The 16,817-nt window shown below is 36.6% G+C and overlaps 1 protein-coding gene and 1 pseudogene across 1 annotated transcript; one reads left to right on the top strand and one right to left on the bottom strand.

The window, feature by feature from the left end:
- Positions 1 to 1,713: 1,713 nt before the first annotated feature.
- On the top strand, positions 1,714 to 10,903 carry LOC141627470 (beta-fructofuranosidase, insoluble isoenzyme CWINV1-like; annotated as a pseudogene).
- A 413-nt stretch (positions 10,904 to 11,316) lies between these two features.
- On the bottom strand, positions 11,317 to 15,185 carry LOC141633714 (nucleosome assembly protein 1;4-like). The gene is made up of 10 exons (XM_074446143.1): positions 15,040 to 15,185; positions 14,905 to 14,948; positions 14,696 to 14,794; positions 12,883 to 12,975; positions 12,666 to 12,753; positions 12,470 to 12,531; positions 12,189 to 12,373; positions 11,932 to 12,109; positions 11,814 to 11,857; positions 11,317 to 11,721 (listed from the first exon to the last, which is right to left on the bottom strand). The coding sequence occupies exons 1-10, from the start codon at positions 15,062 to 15,064 to the stop codon at positions 11,511 to 11,513; spliced, it is 1,029 nt and encodes a 342-aa protein (XP_074302244.1). The 5' UTR covers positions 15,065 to 15,185; the 3' UTR covers positions 11,317 to 11,510.
- Between the last annotated feature and the right edge of the window lie 1,632 nt (positions 15,186 to 16,817).

The raw sequence follows: 16,817 nt of genomic DNA, 5'->3' as shown, positions 1-16,817 counted from the left end.
AGGAAAAACTATTGAAAATTTTTATTCTCATAGTAGTAAATAAATAAAGGGAAATGCAAGTTGAAAAAATATTATCCCCTTTTTAAATCAGCATGGCCTGTCAAAGATAGGATATAATGAAGCCCAAAGCCCAATATAGAGCAACTCATTTAGGCGGGAAAAACTTGAAAATCTCTTGTTCTTTTAGTTTAAGGGGATGCTCGTAAAGTCCTAACGACGACATAATAACAATATTACTCCGTAATCTTATTTATACTCCGTATGTTTTATTTTTCGAACTCAATATTTCTCAAAATATACGAGTACTAAGTTACTAGCAAAAAGTAACATGGAGTACATGGTATGCAATTGCGGAATACTAGTCATATGAGAACATTTTTCGGAACAAATAAGATATAAATTTCATAACTTTACGTTGAAGTACTATTTACTTCATTTAAAATCACGTTGATGGAAAACCAAAAACGTAATTTATAAAAGAATAATATTATATACGAGTATAATGATAGATGAGAATAATTATTTCGGACAGTAGAATTAATTAAATTAGAATTAGAATAATACGTATATACATATATATCTCATGCACGAATGCGCACGTCTCAACTAAATGTAAGTCACAAGCTCCCAATAAGTTGCTTTACAATGAGTCATGACAAGCTGTATTTTAGTGCTCTCTTTTTGGATCTCGTCGTCAATTTTTTAAAAAGTCAATTCGTATCGTCTTTTTATTTTTTGGTGACCGAAACCGTACCCGCTACTTTTAGAGTACAGTTGAGTATACCGTATACTAAACCTTCTAATTAAATCTTGATTGACTCTGAGTTTTTAAACTAGTTGCTGTTTGATAAACGGTATATTGGCCAATTTTTAGCATATTAAAGGGTTTTAGCATGTTTGACCAATCAATATGCTAATTTTAGTGTTTGGTAAAACATATTGAAACAACATATTTGGGGTCAATATGCTGTTTTACAATATGCTGCTTACCCAACATATTGGTTAACATATTGTAAAATAGGAAAATTTTCTCCATTTTACAAAGAAAACTAACAATCTACTAATCGTAATCTGCAAATTACTAAACACTCAAATTAATTCTGCTAATTATAATAGGCTAGTCAACCCTTCTGATAAAATCTGTCATTTATATCTGTTTTTGCAATTTGCTTATGTTGAAATTAATCCGCTGTTTACCAAACAGGGTCTATATATTAATAATTTTCACTCTTTCAAAGTAATATTTATCCAAGTTTAATTTTTATATTGACCATTTGACATATAATATTGCAAATTAAGAAATGGTTTCTGACTTACTTTCATTATTTATAATTCAAAACACGTCTTTTTGAATAAATTAGTCATAGCAAAATAAACATTCATCATGTTTACGTTCTGATCTAATTCTTATGAACATTTTGACAAGTATGACGGACATTAACTCGACATTAACACACCCTTCTTGCAACGATTGGGCGCATATTTTTTTACTGAAAAATTCTTGATTACACTTGGTATAGCGTACCATATTACTATAGAACATATACCCAGCTATTTAATTTGTTATTAATTAAAAATGTTCGTATATTAATTGTCGTATATTTTGTAGAACATTTTCGTATATTTTATACTCCATACTTTGTTATTAATTAAAAATGTTTAACAATTTTAATTGTCATTAATTTGGGTGAACGGTAATATAGTGCAGCACCAATGTTATACAAAGGAATATACCACTTATTCTACCAATACAACCCAAATGGAGTAGTATGGGGTCCCCCAGTGTGGGGCCATTCAACATCGACAGACATGATAAACTGGTCACCTCAACTCTTAACCATAAAACCCGAAATCCCAGCCAACAAATACGGAAGTTGGTCTGGTTCGGCCACAATTCTCCCCGGAAATTACCCAGTTATTTTATTCACCGGAATCATCAACCAACAAAACGGTCAAGTCCAAGACATAGCCCTACCTAAGGACCCAAACGATCCATTTGTTAAGGAATGGTACGTGCCTAAGGCTAATAACCCGGTCATGTACCCTACACCACAAAACGGTATCAATGCCAGCTCGTTTCGAGACCCGACAACTGCCTGGATCCTCCCAGATGGTAAATGGAGAGTCCTTGTAGGAAACAAGATTGGAACCGAATGCGTCGCGTTGTTATTTAAAAGTAAAGATTTTATTCGTTGGAGTTTGGCTAAACGTCCATTGTATTCTTTCCAAAAAAGTGGAATGTGGGAATGTCCCGATTTTTTTCCGGTTTATGCAAACGGTAATAGAATCGGGGTCGAGGACTCGATTTTTGGGAGAGGAGTTAAGCATGTACTTAAGGTTAGTTTGGACGATACGAAGCATGATGTTTATACTGTCGGGAATTACAACGTGAAGAAAGACGGTTTTACCCCTGATGTCGGGTTTATGAACGCTTCTAGTTTGAGGTACGATTATGGGAAATATTATGCGTCTAAGACGTTTTTTGATGGGTCGAAGAAAAGGAGGATTTTGCTCGGTTGGGCTAATGAGTCGTCTTCTGTCGAAGACGATGTTAAGAAAGGATGGTCCGGGATTCATGTAAGTTTCGTTAAATAGTAGATTTGTTCATGAGTCGTCTTAGTGATTGTTGAAAACTTATTGTTAGAAGATTTTTTTTCGATTTTAAATGCAGACGATTCCAAGACAAATTTGGCTAGACAAATCTAAGAAGCAGTTGATCCAATGGCCGATTGCGGATATTGAGACGTTGAGACGAAGACCGGTTAATTTTAACATCAGAGCACTCAAAGGAGGGTCGTCTGTTGAAGTTAAAGGTGTTACTGCTGTACAGGTGAAATGTAACACCCCCATACTCCAAGTGTCTTACCAGGACCACTCAGGTATAAGGATGCCACCATCTTGGTTACCCGAGACATGATATTCATAAGACAATAACGAAACAACTTTAAATGATATAACTTTAGTGAAAAGTACAACTGAACCAAATCCCAAAATACGGGTACAAGTCCTCAAACCAACTGTATAATCAACTAAAAGTAAAGTTTATAAAACTATGAAGCTACAGCGGAAGACTTCTATCGTCGGACGGTGGCACATCCGGCCTATCCCAAGACTCAACTCAAACCTCGCTCAATTCTGCTCACCATCCCCGAATGGATCACCGCAGGTTTTACAAAACAACAACCGGGGTCAGTACTAATCACACAACTTATATATATATCAACAATAAGACAAACAGGCAGCTTACACCGTCACACACACACACAATCACACCAGTCCCATCAATCTCAATCGCCGACTGTCCACTGGACCAGCCCTGCCAGTGGGGACCACAGCCGTACCCACCTAATCCCCGCTCCTCATATTGAGCGATAACCCTGTCCATTAATGTGCACATCCCCTTCCGTAGCGGGTTCCACGAAGGGCGAAACTAGGGCGTGAAGCCACTCCCGCAAGTGACTCCACTCAGCCGAGAACGCATCTCGAGAACCATAGACAAACAATCACAATCACAACAGTCACAATACAATTACGATATTAATCAAACAATAAATCTCAACACATCAACAATCATCTCATTATGGGACTAATACTGAGTAGGAAATCCTACCTGGAAAGCACAACAATCAGACGTTCTCTACAGCTGTATCAAAAAGCCTCTTCTACAAAACCTCCTCCTATCATACAAACATATAACACTACCAAATCACAATCTACACAAAACTCCCAAATCCCCATATTAGGGTTTAAACAACTTAAAGGAAATACTATACAAATGGTACATAGGTCTTACCCTCGACGCAAGGATCTCAACGGTATAACGAACGGTGAAATCCGACCTTCCAAACTCCGGGATTTGCTAACAATGCGATTAAAGTGAAGAACGTAATTTGCTTTCTCTCTTGACAGTAATTTAGGTTTTGAAAAGTGTTTAAGAACAATGACGGAAAAGCTTAAATACTTTAATCGCATAATTAACAAAACCCGAGAAATAACTCCCCGTAAACCGGCTACTCGATCGAGTAGCTAAGGTACTCGATCGAGTGCCCCCTTACTCGATCGAGTATCCTAGTTACTCGATCGAGTACCCAACAGGTCAGAAATTATTTGAAAACGCAACTCACCCTTACTCGACAGAGTAAGGCCTACTCCAAACATGAACTCGTAACACCAACTCCGCTAACTATTCCTACCTCCGCAACATGGCTCACGATATCGTATCAACTCCATTATATCTCTCTCAACACTAACTCCATACACTACTAACTAGCTCCGTAATATATCATCCAGAGCCAATCCAATATAAAAATACCCATAACATCAAACGGAATGTTACATTCTACCACCCTTAAAAGGAACTTCGTCCTCGAAGTTTACTCAGACTCATAATATCATCCTCCAACTGTCAACACTATATAAAATATTCTCACACTCCGAAGCATCACACTACTACAAGCACTGCCATGGCCTTTTATAAGTATCATCCACAAAACAAATCCCTCCTTTACGCTACGCTAACACTCTACTTCCAATTATATTACAACATGCACCACCATGAAACTTTCTTTTATTGCATCCTACTCCTCTTAAGATAAATGTTACGTCCTCGTAACTCACTAATACTAAATCCTAGCTATATCGTCTCATTATCCTCATCACCACCGTATGTCAAAGATAACCACCTATAATCTAAACACTCGCCATGCATATATCCAAGGCTCTCTTACTTAAACATTCCTCATACCTCAGCTCATTCGGCACACCACCTAACCTATACCATAAAACTCGTAGCAAAAACACCATACTAATTCTCCATTATTACTGCAAAACAACATACCTCTCTATGTAAAGCACCTATCTCCCAAAAGTATAACTCACGATCCACACTCGTTACGTACACTCACACTAGATCCTCAAGTTCTTTCCTTCATTACCGCAAAACTCATACACAACTTAACATGACACTAATACCCAACACCCTACACTCACTGTCCCAAAAACTGATTATGAACCACGTGCAGCTTCTAGATTAGTATAACACATGTTCCACTAATCACTTACCATGACTATGTCTAACGCCTCATCTTAAAACAAGGTCCAAAAGTACCGTAACAACTTATGACAACTGTGTCCCATCAACAGAATGTCACTATAACATGCCAACAACGAAAACATATACAACTCTCTTTCATATCATACTCTGCCCTCATTTCAAAACTTAACTGGTAAGAAACATCGATAACAAAAACAATCGTCTATCTCGTACAAACCGAAACTCACAGAAGCAACATCAAACAAAACAACAATCTATGTATGATGGTATGTACTTTGAAACTCGAATCATAATCATCCCGCCTACTCCACCACAACCGGTGACGGCATCACAACACCGCCACCAACAGCCACACCGCAGTGCGAAAATACCCGCATCACAACACTAAATATCGTGCCCGGATCACCACCCGAGGCACCACAACCACATCGATAGTCATCACAACTGCATACAACTCCCATAAATACCGACTAGAATAACTTCTCGACAAGAAAAACTTACTCAAATCCACTTTACTAAATCATAACACAACATATTTTATGAATTAAACAGATAATAACCTCGTGAATATCATCCCCTTACCATATCACAGATTGACATGTATCATGAATACATACAAGTATAGCCAGTCATGCCAGATCACTCAAATTATTACCTTTTTGAATATCATTCAATTAGATCAGCGTACTCAACATGCATTACAGAACATTCAAATAACAACTTTATGATAATCACACCATACCACGTCTTGTGAGGTCAAAACCTCACACAAACATTTATATATCACAGACCCGTAATCACATCCAACCAATCAATCCTGATCACGTAAGTTACCACTCAACAAAGGTTACCTATCGCCTGAGCTTAACTCGCATGCCCCTCATCACATTCTTCCATTCGCATAACCAGTACCTTCTGCCACACATAACTATACAGCTAACACTCACTATAAGAAACCGCCTCCTAAGACTATGTCTTATACTTCCTCACAACCATACCTATCAATTCAATCTCTACAAAATCAGCCTCTGTAGAATTGCCATCTTTCCTATTTATCATTAACCTTAACCACTAGCGACAACACCTCCACACAACTACCGTTCGTACATCAAACTTTTTACACTCATCTCTAAACATCACCGTTTCTTCCCTATCTTTGGTTATCATCCCCAATAACGAGCATCAAATCCATCAACAAAATTACCTCAACATTATTTCCAATACTATCCTTAATTGTATCATCATCTAACTCTCCACCAAAATCTCATATCCTGCAGATATTCTACCAACTTCTTACTTTCCTTAATTCCTCAAAACTCAAGACTAATCTTGTTGTTCCGAAGCTCCTGTATAATCATTAATTCAATTCCTCATGATATTATCATGCATCTTGACGATTCCTTACTTTTATATCACATAACTCCGGTGAACATTTTCTTAGTTTTACTCCCCTCATGCTTTTCTTTTTACACTCGACTAAAGCAATTGACCATTCAACTCCTTATTACTTCTTCCTAACTTTTTAGTGCTCCGATCACCTTCTCATTGCTCCAAAATTCCAATCCCATTATTTCTTATCGATATTATCTCACTTTTCCTTACCATGTGTCCCCTCTCATCACTCCACTCACTCACACTTGTCGTTAATTTGTCCATAAAAATCAACATTTAAAGTTCAAACAATTACATCTCTAGAAATCATTTTTTTTTTTACCGTTAATTGCCCAAGGAAATCACACATTAGTTTCGTCTCTCGATAACACAAATTTCCAAACTCAGTCACTATCTGCAAATCCACGTCGCGACATGTCTCCATTAAGTTCACTATATACCACTCTTCTCAATTCCTCTAAAACGACCTTTCATTACATATATTCTTACTCAACACTATTTCTAACCATCTCCTTCCATAATTCGTTATACATCTCAGGTTGCTACTATCCACATCCTTTCTTTCAATCTTTTCATTCTCACGTTCCTTAAACTTACATCACTCTTTGCCCACATTCACTTACTCTTACATTACTCAACACACAATCATATCACTCATCCCGTCTCACAAAACATGCTCTATGCCTCAATTAAGCCATACCAATCTCCCTTTTCTTTTTCCACTATCTATCACAACACATAGAACTCATGTCCTCCCACCGAACTCCTACTTACCACAGGTGTCACTCACTACACCATAAGATTGGGTAACTTACGCATCAGGATCAACATACATGTAAAACAATGCATAAATAAGTAAAATAACATCTTTGAATTAAACATAATATGCAACGAAGTCAAAAGATAAGCATATGACCCAAAATAGGGGTCACTAGATCGAGTACAGGCCACTCGATCGAGTAAGTGACTTACTTGATCGAGTAGGTGAAGATCAGAAGCACGAAAAACAAATTACCAGGGCCACTCGATCGAGTAACTGACGTACTCGATCGAGTTCCCCCCTACTCGATCGAGTACCAAGGCTACTCGATCGAGTACCTACGCATTTCTCAGCACTGTCCAGTTTTCGTAAAACAGTCATAACTCACTCATTTCTTGGTCGTTTTGGGCGTGTGACCTATCGTTGGAATCGTAAAAGAACAAACTATCACCTCCAATTGGAATCACATAAAAATCATTTATGCATCTCAAGTTATAACAGTTTAAAGACAACTTTGCTGTAATCAGACGACATAACTATTTGATTTTTACTTCCAAACAGCTTAAACAACAACCAAGCAAACAAAACCAGTCCAAAACTCATAAAACCAGTATTCATAATCATATGTTACTATTTTCAAAAGTCAAGCAACAACATTCATCATGCACATAGATTATTTAACTTGTCAATCACGATTTACCCACATGCTTTTATTTTATAACTTTACGTACACAATAACATAATATACGACATAAAATCTCCTATTCACATGTTACTAACATTGCAACATTATACAATCCATTACCCACATAAACATGCTCCACACACATGAATTTCATATTCTTATGCAATTACTTACTTAATCTCTTCCAACCAATTCATCCATTACAGCTACACACTTCTTACAACATATACACATGAACAATCGTGGACAAGTACATAAACTTATCATACAACTCTATGCAAACAAAATATACGTATACAACACAACATTCTATTCACATGTTATTATTATGTCACATTATGAATCATCCATCCTGCAACATCATTACTCATCACATATGAACTACTTCCTTTTTCTACCACATCATTCATCATTCTCATATACTTTTCCTACGATTCAAAACAACATTGTAAACCAACTATCATGCTTTCAATCAATAGCTTACGAAATCACATCATCACCATCTTTTCTACACATTCCCCATTCTCCACATACATACATCCACTGATTCATGCCACACATCACCATATAAGTACACAATTCACAAGATAAACACATAGCGATCCCGACTCATATCCCATGGTGACCGGTTCAAAATTGTAGGGCAAGTTCGCGACTTTAGGACGTCTCTCAAGCCTTTGCATTAGCTCCTACAACCTTTATCCCGGGTTCATTTTAATTGACTCCCTATATTCATTAAATTCATTGGTTACAGGTTTCAGGATCGTCGCTCTGATACCATTTGTAACACCCCCATACTCCAAGTGCCTTACCAGGACCACTCAGGTATAAGGATGTCACCATCTCGGTTACCCGAGGCATGATATTCATAAGACAATAACGAAACAACTTTAAATGATATAACTTTAGTGAAAAGTACAACTGAAGCCAAATCCCAAAATACGGGTACAAGTCCTTAAACCAACTGTATAATCAACTAAAAGTAAAGTTTATAAAACTACGAAGCTACAGCGGAAGACTTCTATCGTCAGACGGTGGCACATCCCGATTATCGTGAGTCAACTCAAACTCGCTTTCAATTATCGCTCACCATCCCCGAATGGATCACCGCAGTTTTACAAAACAACAACCGGGTCGAGTACTAATCACACAACTTATATATATATCAACAATAAGACAAACAGCAAACTTACACCGTCACACACACACACAATCACACCGGTCCCATCAATCTCAATCACCGACATCCCTTTGGACCTACCGCCAGTGGGGGACCGCAGCCGTACCCACCTAATCCCCGCTCCTCATATTGAGCGATAACCCTATCCATTAATGTGCACATCCCCTTCCGTGGCGGGTTCCACGAAGGGCGAAACTAGGGCGTGAAGCCACTCCCGCAAGTGACTCCACTCAGCCGAGAACGCATCTCGAGAACCATAGACAAACAATCACAATCACAACCGTCACAATACAATTACGATATTAATCAAACAATAAATCTCAACACATCTGCAATCATCTCATTATGGGACTAATACTGAGTAGGAAATCCTACCTGGAAAGCACAACAATCAGACGGTCTCTACAGCTGTATCAAAAAGTCTCTTCTACAAAACCTCCTCCTATCATACAAACATATAACACTACCAAATCACAATCTACACAAAACCCCCAAATCCCCATATTAGGGTTTAAACAACTTAAAGGAAATACTATACAAATGGTACATAGGTCTTACCCTCGACGCAAGGATCTCAACGGTATAACGAACTGTGAAATCCGACCTTCCAAACTCCGGGATTTGCTAACAATGCGATTAAAGTGAAGAACGTAATTTGCTTTCTCTCTTGACAGTAATTTAGGTTTTGAAAAGTGTTTAAGAACAATGACGGAAAAGTTTAAATACTTTAATCGCATAATTAACAAAACCCGAGAAATAACTCCCCGTAAACCGGCTACTCGATCGAGTAGCTAAGGTACTCGATCGAGTGCCCCCTTACTCGATCGAGTACCCAACAGGTCAGAAACTATTTTAAAACGCAACTCACCCTCACTCGACAGAGTAAGGCCTACTCGATAGAGTACCCAGAGACTCATAAATACGAAGTATTACATGAAATACAATTTTACACAACTAGTTACATTTTTTTATAAAATAAGACGGTCTAATACTATGAGACTGTTTACTCATACAGTTTTAACTTGTGCAATTTTATGCAAATTTTCAGGCAGATGCGTCAATAACATTTAAGATCAAGGATTTGAGCAAAATTGAGAAATGTAACCCGAGTTGGACCGACCCACAATTGCTATGTAGCCGAAAGGGTGTGTCCGTCAAAGGTGGGCTCGGACCATTTGGGCTATTAACATTGGCGTCCAAGGGCTTAGAAGAGTACACTGCTGTTTTCTTCAGAGTTTTCAAAGATCACGAAAAATTTGTGGTTCTAATGTGTAGTGATCAAAGCAGGTAAATTCGATTTAAGCCGTATTTTTCAACGTCTATATTTAGAATGTGGAGTAACGTAGATTTTTGACTGACTCAATTAAAATGCTAATGTTTTTGTATATAGGTCGTCTAAAAACCCGACTATTGACAAAACGACATATGGAACTTTCGTGGATGTAGATCCGATTGCTGAGGGGTTGTCCTTAAGAACATTGGTAAGTTAAATTACAAGATTTACATACGGAGTATGTTTTTTGGTTACTTGAATATGAAACTCCTCGGGTTATATATATGGCAGATTGATCATTCCGTGGTAGAGTTATGGAGCGAAAGGAAAGAACGTAATAACAGCAAGAGCATACCCGACATTGGCGACATTGAAGAACTTTCACTTGTACGCCTTCAACTATGGCTCATCGACTGTTGAAGTTAGCGAGTTGAAGGCATGGAGCGTGAAGAAAGCTCGCATAGCTTAGATTTAGAGTTCTAAAAGAGATTTCTTTTGTCTTAATTACACTATTTGATTATGCATTGTATTTTATTTGTTAAACGTTAAGTGTGTTTTGATGAGGGCAAACATTTATGTGAAAATGTAATTTTTGACCTCTTTAATAACAGAGAGAACGATTCGGAGTCACGGTACAATGGTACTATGGTAGAAATAGCCTTTTTTTCTGGGTATTAAGGAACTGACGTACTTTTTCAGATCCATTCATTCGTTTTACTGTGATTAAAATACCTTTCACCGCGAATAAAAAAGGTAAAAAAAATGACTGAGATGGAGAAAATACAACTTTACAATTACACTTTAGGTAAAATCATCAGACACAAGTATTTCCGGCCAATATCCCACTCAAACTCTACACAATATCACGTAGAGGAAGAATTTCTCCATGTAGAGACAGCATGGGTAATAAATGAGCAGGGATCGACAAAATCAACCATTGTACCATGAAGGCTGAGTCGAACTCAAAGGGTACTTAAGAAACAAAACCATGTATATAATTTCATTTTATGTTTCGAGCAACCATATTACAAATCCTTCACGAAAGAGGAAAAGCAAAGAAACCAAACGAATTAATTAAGTAATAATGATAGAAGGATTTGCAACTACCATAAACTTGGTATGAGGTAGAAAGGGAAGGGTGAAAAATAGTACTTGCAATATGAGTGATCAAGAAACTGGTATCGATCTCTTTGGTTCCTCTCCATCGTCGTCATCATCATCATCATCGTCATCACCACTCTCTTCTTCATCATCATCGTCTGCATCATCATCACCATCATCCTCATCATCATCTATATCCTCAAACTCATCTCCCTGAACAGCCTCCCCTGTGAACCATGATACAGCATGGGGAATAATCTTGTCTCGAATGGTAGAGCTGCATGAACAAATCATATCATCAGGAGTAATAAGGCAACATAAAAGTATGGCAGCAGAAGAAATCGTCGTATGCTTATGTGGCCGACTCACCCTATCTCATAGTCTTGCTCCATTAAATTTTGAAGCTCCTCAGCCTGTCAAGTTTTGAATTAGTAATTCTTAAGTTACGAACGTAGATAATTAAAAAACTTTCAAACAACACACTTACTGCATCATCATCAATATCATCTTCATCCTCCGGAACATGTGGAGGGTTAAAAAAGTTGAAAAAACTCTCACATTTTTCAATCTTAGTAATAGGTTTGGTATTCTTGGACCCCTTTTTAGGCTTTTTCTTTAGGATCTTTTGAGTCAAACACTTCCCAGGAAGCCATTCGATCTCCGTCCTACAAATTAGCGAAACAGTAAGATAAATCAAGTGACATGGGTACTAAAAGTTACAGACCAAAGTGATAAGCAGCTTACCCTATTGCCTTCTCTAGAATAGGTTCATCCTCATCAACCATATGATAAATCTTACTAAGAACTGCATTTTTAAAATACGGGTTTTCATCAAAAAAGAACTCAAGCTTGAAGCCCTTTGGATCGTCATTCCTAGCCCACTTAATATCTTTAAGATACTTAAGAGCTTCTTCATCACGCTCAGTGATCTGAAACCAAGAGATAGGCAATATTTTTCAAGTTATAATGATAAACATCAAATAAAACGGACTGCTAAATAAATGTCTAAATCGGCAGACAATCACCTCCTCAGATAAAATTTCATTGGTCTGCATTGCGGTGAGCCAAAAGTTAGGTACGCCTTTCTCTGAAAGAAGCATAGAAAAAACCATGTGCAATTCAGTTAGCAAAAAACATTTAAAATTTAGATTGCTAGCCCTTGTGAGACTGTTTCAAAGTGTTCCGTAGCAAAATTAAGCTCGAAGAAGTGAGAACTGCTACCTTCGGATGCTTTTTCCTCTCCCTGCTCCTGTGTGGCTTCATTTGCAACTCCGTCAACCTCAACTACACCATTCACAATTTCGTACCTCTATAGATGATGGGAACGGAAACAGAAATTAATTAGACAAACATTACAGAGCCCACACTATCACATGCACCCTGCTCTCAGGAACAAGGAAACCAAAGCGTAATTTGCTAGCAATCATCAGAAAGATACCTTTGTGTAAAGTGGTTTATAGAGCTTTTGATATTTAGCTTCTAGAGCCGCTCGCTCCTCAAAGAATTTGGACTCTAGCTCATCATGTTCTCCCTAAATGAGAATTAAAGGAAAGCAGACAGATGAGAGTGCTACACAACATGAGAGGAGAGAATTTGATGCTCAATGGCCAGCCGAACATGCTGAAAGGATCGTTGCAGAATTATTAAAAACGAAAACTTAAGCCACGAGAAACAATAGAATGAATGCAGGTAGAGAATTCTACTGCCACAGAACAAAAACCAGTGACGGCTTTAAAAATGTCCATGCATTAAAAAAGTAGGCATTGAAAAACAAAGCAGAGTGCTTTAAAGTAGAAGAAATAAGTCAACACCAACTATACAACTACGATTTCAAGCAAAAAAAAAGAGATTACCACACACGACAACTGAAACATAGTGCAAATTTATGACCACCAAAGCAAGGTAAGATGACAAATGACACGCCAAAGTCAGGACCACATTATTGATGTATATCTGTTTCCTATGAGAAGAAGCCTAATGTGCTACTGCCAACGTCGAGCCGCTAATTCAAGCAAACCTAGCATTAAAAAGAAAAGAGTGGCCGATACTGCCAATCCAAACATCTGGCAACAAATGCATTCAGCTCTGATCTGATCCTTTTTTTTTCTCTGTACTACAACTCCTACCCTTACTTTGTGTACCATCATTTCACATAAACACACTGTTATCATACCAAAAACCCCAACTACCAATCAACACCATTGCCAACACCGGCTCTAAATCCCTACAAGCGTGACAATCCGGACAACCCTACTTGATGCCTAAGGCCCTACTCCGTAAGCTAACACAGTTAAACGTATAATGGATCAAAATCACTAAAATCTATACTACAATCACAATATTACCAAAAAAAAAGCTCCCTAGTATTAAGGCCAGAATTATCTTAAACAAGTATTCCCTACTCCAACATATCTCTAAACATAGATAATACTCACTACGAAGTAAGTAAATATTTGGAACGGACGGGGCAATCAATTGTATAGAATAAACCAAAAAGGAATGCAATCATAATTTTTCAATCAAATCAATTCAAAATAATGCAAAATATTGAGAAAATACTACAATACACTAAAGTAAAGCACCCACTTTGATTCAAAATGATTGATCACTATCGATTGAAAATTCATTTGTAGAGAAATCGGACACGTGAAGACTACAAATATCTTAAACGAGTCTTCCTAATAAGGAATATACTCCAATAAAACGATAAACATAAACGACTCCAATAGATTGGTATTTCAATCAAAGTTAAACAAACAATTGAAATGACCGGATTAATTAATCATTTATTTAGGACAAACTTGTAAATAACAATATAATAGAAATGGTTTAGCAAAAGCTTTCGATTGTATCTTAACCAATGTCAAAGTCTCAATATGTAGTAGTACAACTTTAAGCTCATATGTTCGGAAACGAGATCATAATACTTTCACTGCCTCAATCATTTGTTTACCTTTGATTAATTACTCCTCGACGGTAATAAGGAGAAAAAAAAAGGCAAACAAATGATGATGCAGGGAGTAATACACTATACTTAACTATCAATATCCTCGTAATATTCCGAATACTACATCCTATTAAAAGTTTAAAACCAATAAGGAATGCAATCGTAACTTTTTGGGGGAAAACAATAAACCCTAACAATCTACCATACACTAAAATTAACCTAATCAAATTAAGTCAAAATAACGCATTAATCAACAAACACAGTCAAGTCAAATTCAGATGAAAATCAAAATCGAAAATAAAACCTGGAGAACACGAAGCGCTTCGACACGCTTTCTAACAATAGGCGTCAACGATTCAATAAAATCCGAATCACCTTCAACTGCCAAATTCTGCAATTTATTCTGCAAAACATTTCAAACAAAAATCATAAAAACAATCTAAATTAACATTTTATAAATCCTAATTTTAATTTTAGTTACTATAAATAGAAAGAGAGGGAAAATCAGTAAACCTTAAGTGCATCAACAAGTGTAGCTTTATCTTCTGCACTCATACCTACAAAATTACGAATTAAATTGAAATAGGTAATTAAGGGGGCGAAAGTGAAAACTAAAAGGTTAAAAAAAACAGTAAAAATGAAAATTACCAGCGGTTGGAAGATCGTTGTTCATGTTTTTGTTGTGTGTTTTGTTGAGAGAAGAGGATATATGGAGGGGTGGAGTTGAGGTTGAGCGGTTTCACTCTATATATGTTGCCACGATATTCACCGTTTGTGATCGTCTCGTCTATTAAATTTGATTTGTCGGATTTTTTAAAAGTAGCGTAAATTAATGGGGTGTTTGGTTGAGGGGTTTGGAATGGATAGGAATGGATTTGGGCAAATCTAGTGTTTGGTTGGCTTGTTTTGGCATGGAGTTAGATACCGGATGGATTCTAACTCCATTTCATCCCCCTAGAATCTCATACCTAAGTCTTCACTCAAGTTTCCAACTCCATTCCTTCATAGTGTAAAAAATAAACATACCAAACAAGTTTAGAGTGGTATGGGGATCTCAATCCATACCTCTATGGTATGAGATTCTAATCCATTCCATTCCACCGTCTTGAACCAAACGGCCTCTAAAAGGTTTCAATGGGTTATTGAAGAGACCTTAGCCTAAACGGTTAAGATCGAGATATTGTGAATCTCCCTCGCCATATATTGTATTGACATTGCGATTCATATGACACAGTAAAAGAATTACTTATACCCAGTCACAACTATTGGATACCCAGTCACTACTATTGGATACTGGATCAAAGTTTTGATTTTTTTTCCAAATTGAGAAGATTTTGGCTTTGTTTTATAAGTGTTCAACTAGTTTTGTATCCCGTGAAAATCACGGGATTTTTAAGGGTCTTTTTTAGGTTTATATTTTTACTATATGATTCTTCGTGGTTTTAATAAAAATTTTAATCATGAATTGATCAAATGATAGATATGTAGGTTTATAACTTCAACTTCAGGTATCTCATAGATGGAAGTGCATGATACAAATACCTCAGCCCTCGAAAAAGTAAGAAAATGTAGTAACATCGGCAAGATACTTCAATCGTATTGGAGTTTGTGAAACTTGAGATACACTAAAAAAGTAATCTTAAAAAGAAAGCATCTTATCTAAATAAACGAAAAAAATATGACCGGTAAATTAATAGAGCAAACAAAATATGAGAGCTCAAAAGAATATAACAAATATTAACAGATAAATTAGCTAGAAATTTACGAAAATGTAAATTGTTTTCCAAATCTGCATATTATCACAATTTCCATCTTATCTATAAAATCTTATTAAAAGGCTAGTCTCAAAAGGTCACGCGGACAATGCCACGTAGGATAAGAAAAAGCCACGTGTGCATTTGCAATGTCACATCTTAATCCGTGTGTCACTCTAATCTATAAAGTTTTATTAAAAGGCTGCTTGAAACACCTATTAAATGTCACGTAGACATCGACTAAAAGCCACCTAGGATTATAAATGTCACGTAGACATCGACTAAAAGCCACCTAGCAATAAATTATTTTTTAATCCACTCTCTTTTCCTTCTTTAAAAAAACCAAAATCGGATTAGTAATCCCTGTTATTTTACCCCACCCACATATGAATCAACTACATATACAATTTTCAAAATATCATCTTTCCCAATTTTTTTGCCAAAATGCCTTTGGATTGCCGATGCCCGCGTTGAAATATATTTTTATCTATACAATATAGTTAAATGACTAGCTAAATCATCTAATAAAATACCATTAAAAGACTAACTTGAGTAGTAATTAATTGTCATGTGACAACTCTCAAAAACCTCCTAATATGCTATAATATTTTATGTCTAATTATGTTCTAATAATAATAATAATAATAATAATAATAATAATAATAATAATAA

This window comes from Silene latifolia, chromosome Y (assembly GCF_048544455.1).
Source record: "Silene latifolia isolate original U9 population chromosome Y, ASM4854445v1, whole genome shotgun sequence".
NCBI lineage: Eukaryota > Viridiplantae > Streptophyta > Magnoliopsida > Caryophyllales > Caryophyllaceae > Silene > Silene latifolia.
The sequence above is the reverse complement of the archived record's forward strand: the minus strand, read 5'-3'. Positions and strand labels throughout refer to the sequence as shown.